Genomic DNA, 16,175 nt, shown 5'->3' with positions numbered 1-16,175 from the left:
TTCTTCCCGAGTCACATTAAAGATTCGTTCAAAACGAACGAATCGTTCAAGAACGACCCAACACTAATACACACACACACACATATATATATATACACACTATATATATATACACACTATATATACACACAGTAGTCAACATTTGAAGTGGATCAAGAAAGTTAATCAAAGTTGTCCTAAGGCAAGAACGCATTTTGGTTTTAGGTTAGCTTTGGTGAAAGGTTTTGATCCACTTCAAATGTTGACTAGTTTTAATGTTTTGTTAGGTAAATGAATCTGCATTACAGTCTCACATTACAGTGAAGTAACTACAGTTCAATCATGACAACTCTCTGAAGATTTTAGCATGGTAATGGATGACAATGTTAATGTATTTGGTCTCGGCGAAATAGATCTGCTACGCTGCTGAATTGCTGCTGCTGTTGGTTATTGCTGTAGTTGTAGATTATTGCTGCTGCTGCAAGCAAGTACAGGAACTTGCTATTGCCAATGCATACGGCGATACGGTGCCGTAAGTATTTTAAGACATACTGCTGCTGCACAAATAGCATATAAAATAACCCGTAGCAGATCTATACAGGTGGAGCTGGGGAAGGTGGAGGGTTTCAGAGAAACTCTGAAACAGCGCTGCAGGAATCTCTAGTGAATGCTAGCTAGCCATATAAATGCAAGGCAGTAAGCTCATTGGCTGCATATGCAGCATGAACCAATCAGCTGTACAAAGCCGTTTAACTCTCTGAATATCATCGGTTACGTTAACAACCCGTCGCCTGCGCCATCTTGAGTTTCATGACTGAACTATATATATAGTGTTTTGCATTTATGGAATAAGGTTTTCCTTAAGGGTTTCCCTAAATTTATAGGACAATTACTTTAAAAGAACAAGTTTTTTATTTTTATTATTAAATAGTAATAAAATAAATTCATACTTTGTCCTTAATGAGGCTGAAATTACATTCAGACCAAAATTGCAGCCTCTCATTCACATTATTGGTTACAACTATTTACAAACACACACCCTTAAATACAGATGGTCCATTAGAGGGCAGAAACCGTTCATTAACACTGACCAAACTGTAAAATTGACACTAATGTAACAGGAATATCTGCATAAAACCTTCCATCAACTGTAAAACAACAACAACAACAACAACAAAAGTTAGTGTAAAGTCAAAAGCAACCCTTTGTTATGTTACTTTTCACAGGTTATAACAGTATGCAGCGTTCATTTCAAACACACTGTCTAGTTTTAAAGGCTCATAAAAGTAGAGAAGTTTTATATAAATAAGGATAATGTAACAGTCGCTATAGACGAGTGTTTGCAGTAATCTCTCCATTCATTAATGTTATTGTCTCCTCTGGAACATTCTCTCCGTTTTCTGAGGAATCTGTAAAAAAACATCAAAAGATTATTGTTTGAAACAAAGCTGCATGAATTAATTGGTCATTTCAGATTATCTAACTTGTTAACAGTGTTAATGGATCTTTATTCTACTAAATTATTTGAGCTATTCACCTCGGACGATAAATGACTTGGAAATCATATTTCTCCCATTCCTGGAGATATTTAGTTTATAAATTCCAAAATCTGTGGGTCTGATGTCATTAATTATAAGATAACCAGTTTTTTGATCCAGCTGTACTCTGCGTCTGTAGCTGTGTCTGAATGTCTCATGACCATTACCATCAAAATTGTTTGGTTCATTCAGTTTGGCGATGACAATGAATGGGTTTGTGCTGTCTGTGTTTAATTCTCCAAACCTCCACTGCAGCACATCAAAACTTCGTATTGCAGTAACACCAGTGTTTAGAGTGATGGACTCTCCCACCCTCACTGACACTGTCTTCAGTTCATCTGTCTCAGCCAAATCATCACCTGGAGAACCTAGACAGAGAGTAAATATTCAGTACAAGTGCTAATAACCACAGCAGAAGCAACTTTGTAATGGCGTTTGATTACAGACTGGATTAGGGGTGCGCAATCTACTTTTCAAACAAATCGTACCAATACTATTCTGATAAAGCAATAAGAGCGATAAATAAACTTGGATGAATGACCAAAGAGTGAGACATGCTTGTTATTAAAAGGAGATATTAAAAGTGCAATAAGCCACGGAAAAAAATGAATCCGGTAAGTAAATCAGTTATAGTGAAGTAAATCAATTACATACAATAAATGTCATTAAAATTACATGCTTGCACAATAAAGCTCATCTTGTGAGTGATTTATTGATTATTCATCTCTACTAAATGTGAGTGAACTTACCCGGTTGATCTGTTTTTCTATATTTCCAGTAGATACTGAACATCCCAACTACAGCCAAGACTAGTACAGTAACTACAATAACAACGCAGATCAGCACCATGTGATCTAAGGATAAGCCGTCTTCTGGGGTTAAACTTGATGCATCCACTATAAAACAGTAGATCAGAAAAACATAAATAAATTTTTTGATGTGCTAGTAGAAAAAGTATAGAACTGAATAAATCAGAATCAGAAAGAGCTTTATTGCAAAGTGTGCTTACACACAAGGAATTTGCCTTGGTGACAGAAGCTTCCAGTGGACAAATCAGTTAATATCAGCGCTGCTGTACCTGCACATGTGTGACAGAGTTGAGTGATGTCCAGATGTTGAGTCTGGTTGCTGATGGGATTGTTGAGCACACAGCTGTAGCTGTTTTTATCCTGATATTCCACCTCCAGAGGTAGAGAGAGACTGATGCTGAGATCAGACACACTGATGCTGGACAATAAACTGTTTCCTTTGTACCAGGAGAGAGTCACATGACCCACATTCACCACTGAACACAGCAGTGAACAATATGATGATGATGAAGAACACTGTGAAGAGTTACTGCTTATGACAGAAACAGGCAGAGGAGCTGGAGATGGAAAACACAACAGAATAAACAGACAATCCAAAATAGTGCAGTTGAGTTTTACACGCATCTATTAACCAGCATCCATGTCATCTCAGTGACTAGGAAATAAACCATAATACTAGTAAAAAGATACAATTGTAAAAGTCCTAAACATCACCTACATAAATGAAAAATGTCCACTAGCTTTATCTCTCTGGGTCACTCGCCACAAATTACACATACCAGTCTGTGACTCAGGTCTCATATTACCCTTTACAAAAGAAACCCGATACTGTACATTCAGCTTGGCTTTGTCTCCAAGAGGATATAGGATGATTGAAGGATCGTAAAGTTACCAAAGTAACTGACTCCGGTGACTAGTACAGTGTTCTCAGTATGGTTCAATGGTGCAATACACCGAAAATCAACAGGAATTCAACTACAAAACGACTCACCAGAAACAAAAATACTGAATTTCTTGGGTGGGACGTCTTTTCCACCAATGATCTGCAGTTCATAAAGTCCAGAGTCTTCGGTTCTGCTGTTTGTGATGGTCAGAGATCCAGTCCGATCATCCAGCTGCAGTCTGTCTCTGAATTTCCCATCAAGAACATCATTGTAAAGTGAGATTTTATTGACTACATTGTTGATCTGAGCTATACGGGTGCTGCCAGATCCAAATGTCCACAGTATAAGTTCATATTCCTGTAAATCAGTAAGATCAGTGTGTAGCGTGACAGAATCTCCCTCCATCACTGACTTCACATCAGCACCAAACACACCTGGAGAACAAACAGAAACCTTCGCTCAGACTGACAACGTTAAGCAAATCCAAATGCTAATCAGCTAATAAGACTTGATAAAGTTCAAAAGGTTAGTAGGCTAGCTGTTTGTGGGAAATGGTAGCACACTAACACAGAATGAGCAGATATGTGATTGTGGTTGATAAATTATGTCAATATTACACCTACGTATATCGCTCAACAACTAAAAAATGTACATATATAGTTTGATTACAAATGCACACTTAAGCTGTTAAAGAGCTACAAAGTGAAACTGAAAGTCTAAAGCTTTTTAAATACTCACCCTTCGCGAGCAAAAAGCATAAAAGTACAACAGGGGTCTTCATTTTGGTGAGTAAAGATGATGAGTGTAGTTAGTAACATGCTACGTTGTTTTCGAGTGATTAGCATTTAACTAGCTCGTATCAGACACACCTGCGCGGACAGCGACAACACGCTTTTCTAACTAACATTATTGTATGTAACCGACTTAACACTGTATAGAGATATTTAATACCCGTTGAAATTAATTTGTGAATTATATTCGTCTTCGGAGTCGTATTCCTTATGATTTCACTGCAGATAAGCCTAGAAATACGCGTTGCGAAGAACGGAAGTAAGAAGAATTCGATAAATGTCAGGAAGCTCTTCTTCTTCATGTTTTATGGCGGGTGGCATCCAAAATGTCAGGAAGTTCCTCCTGTGGGATCCTGAAGGATATTGAGTCACGTCCTCACCTGCAAACAAAAACATTACCTTTATAACTGTTTTGAGCTTTACTTATCTTTTCCGTATGACTTTCCCAAATACGTGTAATCACGTGGGCTTCAGATAACAGAGCTGTTTTACGAGACCTCATTCGAGTCGTTCAACGCATTTTTGGTGTGTGTTTGTGTCCTGCAGGTGTGCAATGCATTTCCACCTGATGACCATGAAAACAGAGGAGCTGATATGACTTTTTGTGGGTGCATATACATACTGTAAGTCAACATGAAATCAGATTGACCTCAAATCAAAGTATCAAACTAACGTGTTCTTATCAAAATTATGTCTGTTCTTATAAAATTAGGTCTGATTTTGAAAATGGTTAATGTTATATTGGGAACAAAAATAGTATTGGTATTTGGCTTGGTTTTCATTATCACATTCTATAAGCAGATCAAGAGAAGACTGACTAGCTCAGTTTCTGCCCTGTTGAAAAAACCAGCATATGCTGGTTAGGTATGTTTTGATGCTGGTTTAAGATGGTCCTTTGCTGGTTTAAGCTGGTCCTTTTGCTGGGTTAAGCTGGTCCTTTGCTGGTTTGAGCTGGGCCTTTGCTGGTTTAAGCTGGTCCTTTTGCTGGGTTAAGCTGGTCCTTTGCTGGTTTGAGCTGGGCCTTTGCTGGTTTAAGCTGGTCCTTTTGCTGGGTTAAGCTGGTCCTTTGCTGGTTTGAGCTGGGCCTTTGCTGGTTTAAGCTGGTCCTTTTGCTGGGTTAAGCTGGTCCTTTGCTGGTTTGAGCTGGGCCTTTGCTGGTTTAAGCTGGTCCTTTTGCTGGGTTAAGCTGGTCCTTTGCTGGTTTGAGCTGGGCCTTTGCTGGTTTAAGCTGGTCCTTTTGCTGGGTTAAGCTGGTCCTTTGCTGGTTTGAGCTGGGCCTTTGCTGGTTTAAGCTGGTCCTTTTGCTGGGTTAAGCTGGTCCTTTGCTGGTTTGAGCTGGGCCTTTGCTGGTTTAAGCTGGTCCTTTTGCTGGGTTAAGCTGGTCCTTTGCTGGTTTATGCTGGTCATGTGCTGGCAAAGGACCAGCATAAACCAGCAAAGGACCAGTTTAAACCAGCAAAGGACCAGCATAAACCAGCGTCAAAATATACCTAACCAGCATATGCTGTTTTTTTCAACAGTTAACTAAAACCTGGATCTGATTTCTTTTTATCTAGGCTACACAGAAATGTGGTTTTGTTTTGTTGAGTGGACGGAATAGCTTGTGTTTGTGTCTATGTTGCATGCGGTTGAATGGCTTCTTCCTGTCTTGCTAACATGAACCACAGACTTTTTCCTGTTAAAATAAATAAACTGTTAAAGTAGTTAGTCTAGCAACAATAATGCTATTTAAAATTAGGTATCCATTTGCCAATGACTATTTAATATTGAAACCAATGTAACATTACGAGAAATTGCACTTTAGTAGGTTGCAGTCTACACACTAGTAAAGTAAGATATTGAGTTTTACTTCTTTTAATATCAGCAGTTTTGACATATAGGCCTACCCTAAACATGATTGGCTGTCATAAATAATAAAGAGAAGACGTATAGAATACTTTCTATCAACAGTTAAATATGCAAGTAGAACAAATGCAAATGCACAGTTAGTGCGTGTGCACGGGAGGGTGTAAAATAGGGGAGGACTGGTCACATTTCGAGTGATGTTCTCTCAGACAACACCGCAAACGTTTGATAAAAATGCCTCATGGGTTTGTTTTGTTTGGTTTGTGCTTCTGGCATCTCGCTGGTAAGTAAAAATGCCTTTTTAAGCCTTTTTAGCTCTTGCAGTTTTAAAATGGAGTAGAAACTTTAAAATTACTAACAGCTATCAAAATGTCTGAACCTATTTTAATTTTAATGATATTTTAATTTTATTTTATTTTATTATTTAAAAATGTATTATTTATTTTTTTATTATTCTTTTTTTTTTTTTTTTGCAATGTTTAGCAAGCTAATAGCTAGCTATGCTAAAACTGATGTACTAAGCAATTTTTTACGGAAAAAAAGCTTTTTTTTCTCTACCCCTAAAATGCCCCTAAACCCCTAAAATGCATTTTGGATGCATAATTTTAATGTAGTGCTGGTTATCAGTAAACCTGTTGTCATGTGTTAATGGTGTTTTATATGTACTATGCATCTTTATATTCGGACTGCAGAGTAATCAGTTTAAAATATATCTGGCTTATTTCTGTTAATCTTATACTGTGAAGTTGTTGACATGGTGAACTGATGGTGAGTTTAGGACAGTATAACAACTGGCTAAACGTGTCAAAGGTCTGTGACTGCAGTTTGCACGCACCGCCAAATGATTCATTTTACGCTGAATTGCAAATTGTAGTTCGTTACTGATTCCAAATTACATGACAAAAATTGTAGTTACTGACGTAATCCATTACATTACATATTTTAGGTAATATAATCAGACTACTTTTTGATTACTTTTAGATTACTTTTGACCTAACTCGTTTCTCACATTGATTTAAATAGGATAATCATGTACCATACTGATATAAAAATACAAAGAGAATGAAAAAAATATATATATATATCATGCATTTTAAGACAAAAGCCTTCCACAGGCATGGTTAAATAACCCACTGAGTGATTTAGTGTTTATATAGTTGATTTAATGTTGAAATGTTGAGAAAACACTTATTAAAACTGAAATGATTTTTGTGAATCCAGTGGTCAAATGTTGTATGACCTCTCAATTTTAGGTAGGCTATTTTAGAAAGGTAAATGAAAGGTGGACGAAAAGAAGAATTAGGGAGAATCAATAAGTTACAACCCTCTACATTGCGAGTAAATCACTCCGGCAATCTCATTGGCTGGCGCTCACCTATTATCGTCCCTGTTTTGATTTCAGCAAATCAGTTCGAGCGAATGCACACAACGTGATTCATATTCATGAACCCAGCATCTCATTAATCCTTAGTGCGTTTTATATTGCTATTAGTAGTAGAATTCGTAGTAGTATTATTATCTTATCAGTATTATTGTGTTAGTTTTTTTCCTGTTCTTTTTTTTTACAGAAACACTGAATGACCAACAATATCTTAAGCACCACCACCAGTCCTTTAAGACTGTTTAAGTTCAGTTAAAATGACAAATATGCATTCATTCATGGTTACCAATTTCTAATTTTTAATTACTAAAGTTCTATCATTAAATAATATTGATTATCATATTATAATGCTTGACTGACTGATGTTAAGAGTGTATTTTCAGATATTTATAAAACTGTGCCATTTTACAAACATATATATATATATATATATATATATATATATATATCTCTCTCAGTCTGGCGAGTAAACAAAAAAATGTACTAGCCAATGGCGATTCAATTGCCAAGGTGTTCATAGAGGGCTGAGTTATGAATAATTTATTGCTATTGTGTGATTAATATGTATGTAATCAATAAAAAGTATAACTGTAGTCTGATCACCACTATTTTTAAATGTAATATAATCAAATTACAAGTACTAAATTTATTTCCAGATTACATGTAAACAGTTACTACTCACTGCATATTTATTAACATACAACGCTGTAGCGTTTCACAACGAATGATCATATCCTACTAATATAAATAAAACAGCTGTGATACTGAAAAGCTATTTTAAAAAAAGCTAGCTTCACCAATGAGATGCAGCTTTAAGCCATGTTTTTTTTTTCTTCTTCTTCTTCTTCTTTTTTGGCTTTGTCCTCATTGACAATCGTATCAATCTGTGGTTTTACTCTGACCGTTTGAAAAATATACGAATAAACTATTAAAAATGGGAGTAAAATACAAAATGTTTGTGTTTAGTTTAAGTACAGAGCTGGCTAGTAACTGATTACATGTAATCTGGATTACGTAATCAGATTCCAAAAATTAAGTACTTGTAATTAGATGGTGTGCGTGCAAAGTGCTAAAGTGGTTTGATAATGAATTCTGAAGTAGTGAACCAGCAGAAAGTTACACAAGCGGTTTAGTCAGAGATTGAGAACGTGCTCTTGCATGTTTCAGGTGTGTTTGGGGTTGAGGCAGATGAAATCGAGTCGTTGTCGGTGATGGAGGGCGATTCGTTCACCCTACCGACTGGTGTGACTAAAATACAAGAGGACGATCTGATCATGTGGATGTGCGGAGACTATTGTATCGCTAAGCTCAACATATCATCCCAAGTCATCTCTGAAACTCATGACAGATTCAGAGACAGACTGCAGCTGGATCATCAGACTGGATCTCTGACCATCACAGACACCACAACCACAGACTCTGGACTTTATAAAGCACAGATGATTGGACAACAAGTGTCAAGGAAAACTTTCAATGTTACCGTCATTGGTGAGTAAAAAGCCACAGACTCAGACACGAACAATTTATTCTGATTTATGTATATTTCCCTAATGTTTTCCAGCTCGTCTTCCCGTTCCTGTCATCACCAGTTACTGTCCTCAAAATCCTTCATCAGGATCATCAGCGTCCAGATGCGTGCTGCTGTGTTCAGTGGTGAATGTGGGTCATGTGACTCTCTCCTGGTACAAAGGAAACAGTTTATTGTCCAGCATCAGTGTGTCTGATCTCAGCATCAGTCTCTCTCTACCTCTGGAGGTGGAATATCAGGATAAAAACACCTACAGCTGTGTGCTCAACAATCCCATCAGCAACCAGACCAGACATCTGGACATCACTCAACTCTGTCACACATGTGCAGGTAGCATCAAACCATCACTGAACAGCACATCAGCGGCATATTATCAATCATTCCACATACTGATATTTATTTAGTTCTGTTTTTCCTTTCAGAATGTGTCTGCTGTTGTAATTCAACTGAAGCTGTGATCCAATTGGTTGTCTCTGCTTTGGTGGGCGTGGCTATTGTTGTCGTTCTGGTTTATGACATCACATCCAGAAGAGCTGAACAGAAAAGAAGAGCTCTGAAATCATTATCAGACCATAAGTGACTTACTGTAACAAGAATAAAAACTATTAAAAATGGGAGTGAAATACAAAATGTTTGTGTTTAGTTTAAGTACAGAGCTGGCTAGTAACTGATTACATGTAATCTGGATTATGTAATCAGATTCCAAAAATTAAGTACTTGTAATTAGATTAAATTACATTCTAAATACTCGTGAACAGACGAGTTACTTATTTATTGATTACATATTCACACAACAGCAATACATTTTTCATAATTTATTGATTCTCCCTTATTCCTTATTTTCATCTTTTAAATATTCTTTCTAAAATAGCCTATTATGCATTCTGAATATATATTCACAAAGTCTTCCAGTTTTGTGGACATTCACACAAAGACCAGTTACTATCAAGTGGCTATAATAAGAGGACACACAGCATTTGGCCACTGGATTTACAGAAATCATTTCAATTTTAAGAAGTATTTTCTTAACATTTCAACATTGCATCAACTACTGATAAACTGATAAACACATTAATTATCACTCAGTTATTTAACCATGTATTACTATGTCTTTGGAAGTCTTCTTGCAAACACATTAAAATCCAGAAATTCACATTATTTCTTATTTACATTTAATGGAGGGATTCCCCAATTATTTTTTTTTGTCAGCAAAACCTCTTTCGCATAATGTATTTACATGCAGGTAAACAAATTAAATATACTTTTTTTTTTAAAATAAGTATTATTTTGACTGATGTTATTTTAAAATGATTTATTTTAATTTACCATTTTTATGATTTAATTAATTATTAGCTTTTCATTAAACTCACAAACCTCCTGCAGTTCCTTCACAAACCCCAGTTTGGTAAACCTTGACGTAATGTAATGTTCAATGCACTTCTTTTTCTTTGCATTTTTCTTTCAATATGATACGATTATCCTATTTAAATCAACGTGATAAACGAGTTAGGTCAAAAGTAATCAAAAAGTAGTTGATTATATTACCTAAAATGTGTAATGTAATGGATTATGTTACTAACTACAATTTTTTTCATGTTATTTGGAATCAGTAACAGACTACAGAATCTCTGTTTAAGTATAATATTGAAAAAAAAATATATATACATATATCATAGGCCTGGTTTCACAGACAGAGTTTAGACTAAGTCAGGATTATGCCATGCTATCAATTAGGACACTTAAGTAATTTTTATAAACGTGCCTTAAAAAACATTACTAATGTGCATCTTGAGACAAAAGGGGTTAATGATTGTATACTCTAAGAATGCCCTGCAACACAACATGGCACAGAGCTCATAACTAATTTGGAGTCTTGTGCAATCATATTTTTACTTAACATCCGTTTCTGCAATAAAAATGTATTTTCTTTCATCTACGCTCTGCTTGCTAAACATTTTCTTCTGTTTTTGTGGTCTTGGTAGGTAGCAGACCTGTCCCTGTGGCCTGTCAGCATTAAAGCATTGACAGGAAGTTGGTTAGTTTTGCAAAAAAAAAACATCTTGCGACTTCAGAAGAACTTGCCCTTTACTGGCAGTACATTGATACTGTTACCCACAACATTCAGAAAGTTATCTGCACTCTAAAAAATGCTGGGTTAAATACAACCCAGTGCTGGGTAAAATAGGGACAAACCCAGCAATTGGGTTGTTTTGACCCAGCAGTTGGGTTAAATGTTTAACCCAACTTTCTGGGTAGTAACCCAACCACTGGGTCAAAACAACCCAATTGCTGGGTTTGTCCCTATTTTACCCAGCACTGGGTTGTATTTTACCCAGCATTTTTTAGAGTGTGGGCTCATCCGAGCTACAGGAACTTTTGAACTTTTGCGGCACAATTACACACCTTTGTTTGAGAACCAAGTTTACTTTTTAGCAACCCTCAGTAATAGTCTTATCTTGCTGTGTATTGCATCATATACTTCCTCCAGTGCACTTATTCATTCAACAGAGCTGATGCACCATTAGTACAAGTGGTTACCTACCCTGTTATGAAAGGTCATCAATGTTGATTATGGGATTATGTGTTACGATGGCTGTCACTGAGAGATTTGTCTTGATATTGTTTTAATAATGCCATGCAATGCTTTTCTTTGTATTGAATGCAGTAAATAATCATTATAATCAAAGCTTTTCCATTGTGCATTTATGCAATTATCAGTTAATCTGTTACTGGTGTAATTATTTATTAAAAACACACGTGGTATTACAATTAGCTTCTGAGAAGAATGCATTTGACATTTAAGAACACTTATTGACAGGCGTATGTCTTTGTGACGATTCGAGTGGGCGGGGCCAGCCGTGACTTTTCGCTATTCTCCTATTGGATTGTGAACTCATCATCAGAGCTGATCCTCACTGAAGAACAGTCAACGCCTCGGTAATTCACGGTTAACGTGACGATTGCGGATAAGCGGATCCGGGTGCAGCTTTCGTTAAAAAGCCCGACATCGCCAGTGGAGCTGACATTGCCTTCTTTTACTGATAACATCGAGGAGCTTTCATTTATTTCGTCCTTTGCTGTGCTACCTGAGGTGGATGTATCGCCAGGTGCTCGTGATCGCGGTGTTCGCCGCTTTTCTATGCGGTTTTCCAGCATCATGCGCTCGTAATTTAAATTACAGACCCATCATCGGTAAGAATAAAACGATTCATTTTAGCGCTTTTCTCACTTTTTAATGTCCCGTGAACGTTTAAACTAGTGCATGATGTCTGATAGCTGATGTTGTGATATTACATGTGGTATTCTCGTGGTGTTGCTCACTGGTTTTTATTTTAATTGAAAATAGAACGTTCTCGTTTCTTCTGGATTCTTTTTTTACTCTTAAAAGCTTTGTCATGGCAACACGTTTTAAACATGCTTGGAAGACCACCTAACCTTACTGAAAAAAAAGATTAAACCAGCCAGTGGTTAACAGGTCTGTTTTAAAAGGGTTGTGGGCTTTTGTGGTTGTGGCACCAGCTGTTAAACAACAGCCTGACTAGTATGGAAAACAAACTAAACCAGCAAAGACCAGCAAGCCAGTACAGCCGTATGTTACCCTTATGAAAATTAACCATTGTTTTGTTATAGTAAAAAAGTATAGTAACCATGTTTTTTTTGGCGGATTGATTACTATTTGTATACAGTAACCACAGTTTTACTACAAATACCGTGGTTAAACTATGGTTAGTGTTGAAAAACCATGGTTAATTTGTGGTTACCATGGTTTAACCATGGTTTTTTATTTTATTTGTAGTAAAACCATGGTTGATATTTGTAAGGGAATGTATAATATATATATCGTCACCTTGGAATTATAAGGTTCTATCTGCCATTTTTGTCAAAATTGAGTTATTCACATATTCTTATTCTGTGACAACTCTTTTTGCGTTTCAGGAATTTTAGCCCAGGAAAACTTGGAGGATGACCCTCATGCACAGGGATCTTCTTATATAGCTGCATCATATGTGAAGCACTTGGAGTCAGCTGGTGCCAGGGTTGTACCAATTCAGTATGTTAAACACAAGCTATATGCTATTAATACAAATTAAAAAAATATATATATATAGATATATAAAGATAAATATGTATGTTTGCAGCATAAATCGCACCGAGGAGGAGTATGAAAAACTGTTCAACGCAATAAATGGGTGAGTGTTTCTGGATAGTTTGACACCTACCTAAGATGTGTACCTACATCCACCTACCGTAGATGTGTTTGGAACATGGAAGTTGGTTTATATTTGGACCAACTTGTAAACCAATAGATAGATCAGCTAGAAACCAGATACCATGCTCCAAAAACGGCTGTTTTAAAAAAAAAATCATATTTATATTGATTGACTGCTTTTAACCCATTTAGTTTACTGCTGCCTGGTGGGAATGTGGACATTGAAAAGTCTCAGTTTACCAGAGCGGCGAAGGTTTTCTATGAACTTGCAATAAAGGTAAGTTAAAAAAATGGTCATGTGAAAATTAGTTTGACTTGATCTTGATGAGATCGATGTGCTTCGATGGTTCTTCTTTATTATCCACGACAGGCTAATGATGCTTCAGATTATTTTCCGATCTGGGGCACCTGCCAGGGCTTCCAGCAGCTCACGGTTCTGACCAGCAACAAGAACTTGTTGACCTTGACTGACACCAAAGCAGTCGCCCTGCCGTTGACCTTCAGCCCAGGTTGGTAACAGCGTGTTTTTCTCCAAATGTGTCACATTCTGGAATAGCAAACTCTTACTAGTATTACAGCACTGTTGTCCATTATAGTGATTACAAGTGACGGTTAATGGGCGGGAACATATGTGACCCTGGAGCACAAAAGCAAATATTGTCCTATCCTAACAAACCATACATCAATGGAAAGCTTATTTATTCAGCTTTCAGCTGCTGTATAAATCTCAATTTCGAAAAATTGACTCTTATGACTGGTTTTGTGGTCCAGGGTCACATATAATAATGCATACTTCTATTGTTTGTGTTTATATAAGCATATTTATATACAGTTATTTCCAAAATGATAAACTGGATGTGCACCTATACATTTGTAACACTTTCTAATTTTTATAAATAGGTGAACCGCAACAAAAATGTCCAAAATTGCTAAGCACAGTTTGTGTTGTCTGGTTTACCAAAGTCATGCATTAGCTCATTAATGTTGTTTACTATGAGTTGATGTTCGGTCAATGATTTTGACTAATTACAGGAGCCCAAAACAGCAGGTTGTTTAAGAAGTTTCCAAAGGATGTTCTTCAGTCTCTGGCAGAAGAAAACATCACGTCTAATTTCCATAGCTGGAGCTTGTCCATGCAGGTACCAATTTAATAATGTTTTTTATGCATATGAGAATTTTTTTTTCAGAAGTAATTTCACAATGCATACAGTGGAACAGAACCAACCCTGCTATCAAAAACAGAAACATTGACTTCTGTATTTCTCACACTGCTTTTTTTTTTTCATACTGACCAGCAGTGTTGGGAAAGTTACTTTTAAAAGTAATGCATTACAATATTGCGTAACTCCCTAAAAAAGTAACTAATTGCATTACTTGGTTACTTTTTATGGAAAGTAATTACTTTAGTTTGTGTTACTTTTTCTCACCTGGACTGGGCTTGCTAACAAATAATAAATTAATAACAGTAACACTCTTATTTGATCAAAAAGAAAAGAAAAGTGAGGTCAACAGTGAGATTAAATACATAAAGTGCATTTGTGTTATTTAACAGGTTTAATTATTGCAGAATATTCGGACTCTTTGTATTCATTTCTAGGAAATCTGAATCTGTTTTTGAGCAAGTGAGATCATGTTTACACAGGGCACACGATGCATCTGCACCTTTCTCACGATTTCTCTCAACATGAGGACAAGAGCGCTGTTAGCCAATAAATGGGAAAACAAAGTAATTGGCATTACTTATTTGAAAAAGTAACTCGGATATTTTATTGTAAATTTAAAAGTAATGCATTACATTACTAGTTACTTGGAAAAAAGTAATCCGATTACATACTTGTAATGCATTACCCCCAACACTGCTGACCAGTCACCGTATACCTCAACTATTGTTGTGTTCTTATTCGAGTTGTCTAAACATGATGTGCTCTTACAGAATTACAGCAGCAATGCCAAGCTTAAGCGTTTTTATCGAGTCCTGACTACAAATACAGATGGCAAGAAGGAGTTCATTTCCACCATGGAGGGTATGAATGCTACAGAGCATCTCTAGCCAGTCTCACCAGTTCTCATTAAATTGAGTTCCCCCATAATACTGTGCTGTAGTGAGCTAATTGTACAGTTTTACATGTAGAAGTAAATATGTAGATGTTGGTTTGTTCAAATTTCCAGTAAGCGATCACTATGTAAATAATTACATTTATATACTTGTATATTATTTATGTGTTTCATTAAGCTCTGTCATTTATCCTGTAGCGTATCGATATCCCTTCTATGCCGTTCAATGGCACCCAGAGAAAAGCCCATTTGAGTCGATTGAGAAAGCCGGTATGGTGCACACGCTCTCAGCCATCAAAGCCACTTTCTACACTGCCCACTTCTTTGTTTCTGAAGGTTGGTCTTCTAAAAAATGGAAATTACAATATGAAGATGAGAATCTCTCATCTTAACCCTTTTCATTTTACTTTATGGGTTTGTTTAAAAAAAAAAAAAAGTCAGCATTCAAGAAATGTTAAGCAGTATATTCTTTCTGACCACTTAATTTATTCATTTATGTGCTAATGGTCTTTTTCAGCAATGAAAAACCATCATCAGTTTTCTTTGCAAAGCGAAGAAGAAAAAGCTCTGATTTACAACTATCAGCCTGTCTTCAAAGGCCTCAACAGCATCTTCCTGCAAAATTACTACTTCGATTAAGTGCTTACAGTATTCTTTGTGGCAGAAAAATTATTGATTTTATTTGTTTTTAAGTATTGTTTTTATTTCTTTGCTCAAAAGTTCACCAGAACCTGATGTTTGGAATGCTGGGATGCATAATTGTAACATTCATGCTTCTAATTCACTCATGTAGCTCTTGATTGTAGATTCTGGATGTAGATGTGACGTATTTTAGAAACATCATTGCTGAATGTATCGATGCTGTTATATCCAATTCAGAAGTCATATTGGTTACACTTTACTTGAAGGGGTGTGCATAAGACTGACATGACACCTACATAATCATGACATGTCATGAATATGAAGGTTTTTTATGCATGTTTATGACAACTGTCATTAAGTGTCATTCGCTCAGTTATATAATTTTTAATGCAAAGATGACATTGTTTGAGATGTCTTTGTTATGGGCTATGGTTAGGGGTAAAGGTAGGGGTAGGGTTAGGTTAGGGTTAGGTCAAATAATGTCATATTTGCATTAAAAATGACATAACTGAG

At 36.3% G+C, this 16,175-nt stretch overlaps 3 protein-coding genes across 6 annotated transcripts; 2 read left to right on the top strand and 1 right to left on the bottom strand.

Moving 5' to 3' along the window:
• Nucleotides 1-938: 938 nt before the first annotated feature.
• On the bottom strand, nt 939-4,619 carry LOC107698575 (natural killer cell receptor 2B4-like). Of its 3 annotated transcripts, XM_016499620.1 has the most exons (7): nt 4,499-4,615; nt 3,949-4,381; nt 3,318-3,644; nt 2,596-2,883; nt 2,267-2,413; nt 1,517-1,885; nt 939-1,388 (listed from the first exon to the last, which is right to left on the bottom strand). In XM_016499620.1, exons 2-7 carry the CDS (start codon nt 3,989-3,991, stop codon nt 1,306-1,308), a joined length of 1,257 nt encoding a protein of 418 aa, XP_016355106.1. In that variant the 5' UTR covers nt 3,992-4,381; nt 4,499-4,615; the 3' UTR covers nt 939-1,305. The 3 variants fall into 3 exon arrangements, with proteins under 3 accessions (XP_016355106.1, XP_016355107.1, XP_016355105.1); XM_016499621.1 differs by having other exon boundaries at nt 1,762-1,885; nt 3,949-4,619; XM_016499619.1 differs by having other exon boundaries at nt 3,949-4,615.
• LOC107698584 (natural killer cell receptor 2B4) lies at nt 4,548-9,370 on the top strand. 2 transcript variants are annotated; one of them, XM_016499634.1, is made up of 4 exons: nt 4,548-4,624; nt 8,395-8,715; nt 8,789-9,085; nt 9,178-9,370. In XM_016499634.1, the coding sequence occupies exons 2-4, from the start codon at nt 8,439-8,441 to the stop codon at nt 9,333-9,335; spliced, it is 732 nt and encodes a 243-aa protein (XP_016355120.1). In that variant the 5' UTR covers nt 4,548-4,624; nt 8,395-8,438; the 3' UTR covers nt 9,336-9,370. The 2 variants fall into 2 exon arrangements, with proteins under 2 accessions (XP_016355120.1, XP_016355119.1); XM_016499633.1 differs by lacking the exon at nt 4,548-4,624 and adding an exon at nt 6,064-6,129.
• Nucleotides 9,371-11,607: 2,237 nt separating this feature from the next.
• On the top strand, nt 11,608-15,972 carry LOC107698580 (gamma-glutamyl hydrolase-like). The gene is made up of 9 exons (XM_016499627.1): nt 11,608-11,947; nt 12,692-12,806; nt 12,895-12,945; nt 13,158-13,242; nt 13,336-13,474; nt 13,998-14,104; nt 14,899-14,989; nt 15,219-15,356; nt 15,538-15,972. The coding sequence occupies exons 1-9, from the start codon at nt 11,851-11,853 to the stop codon at nt 15,657-15,659; spliced, it is 945 nt and encodes a 314-aa protein (XP_016355113.1). The 5' UTR covers nt 11,608-11,850; the 3' UTR covers nt 15,660-15,972.
• The last annotated feature ends 203 nt before the right edge of the window (nt 15,973-16,175 follow it).

Source organism: Sinocyclocheilus anshuiensis, unplaced genomic scaffold (assembly GCF_001515605.1).
Source record: "Sinocyclocheilus anshuiensis isolate Anshui unplaced genomic scaffold, SAMN03320099.WGS_v1.1 scaffold118, whole genome shotgun sequence".
NCBI classification, from domain to species: domain Eukaryota; kingdom Metazoa; phylum Chordata; class Actinopteri; order Cypriniformes; family Cyprinidae; genus Sinocyclocheilus; species Sinocyclocheilus anshuiensis.
Note: the sequence above shows the minus strand (reverse complement) of the source record. Positions and strands in the feature narration are given on the sequence as shown.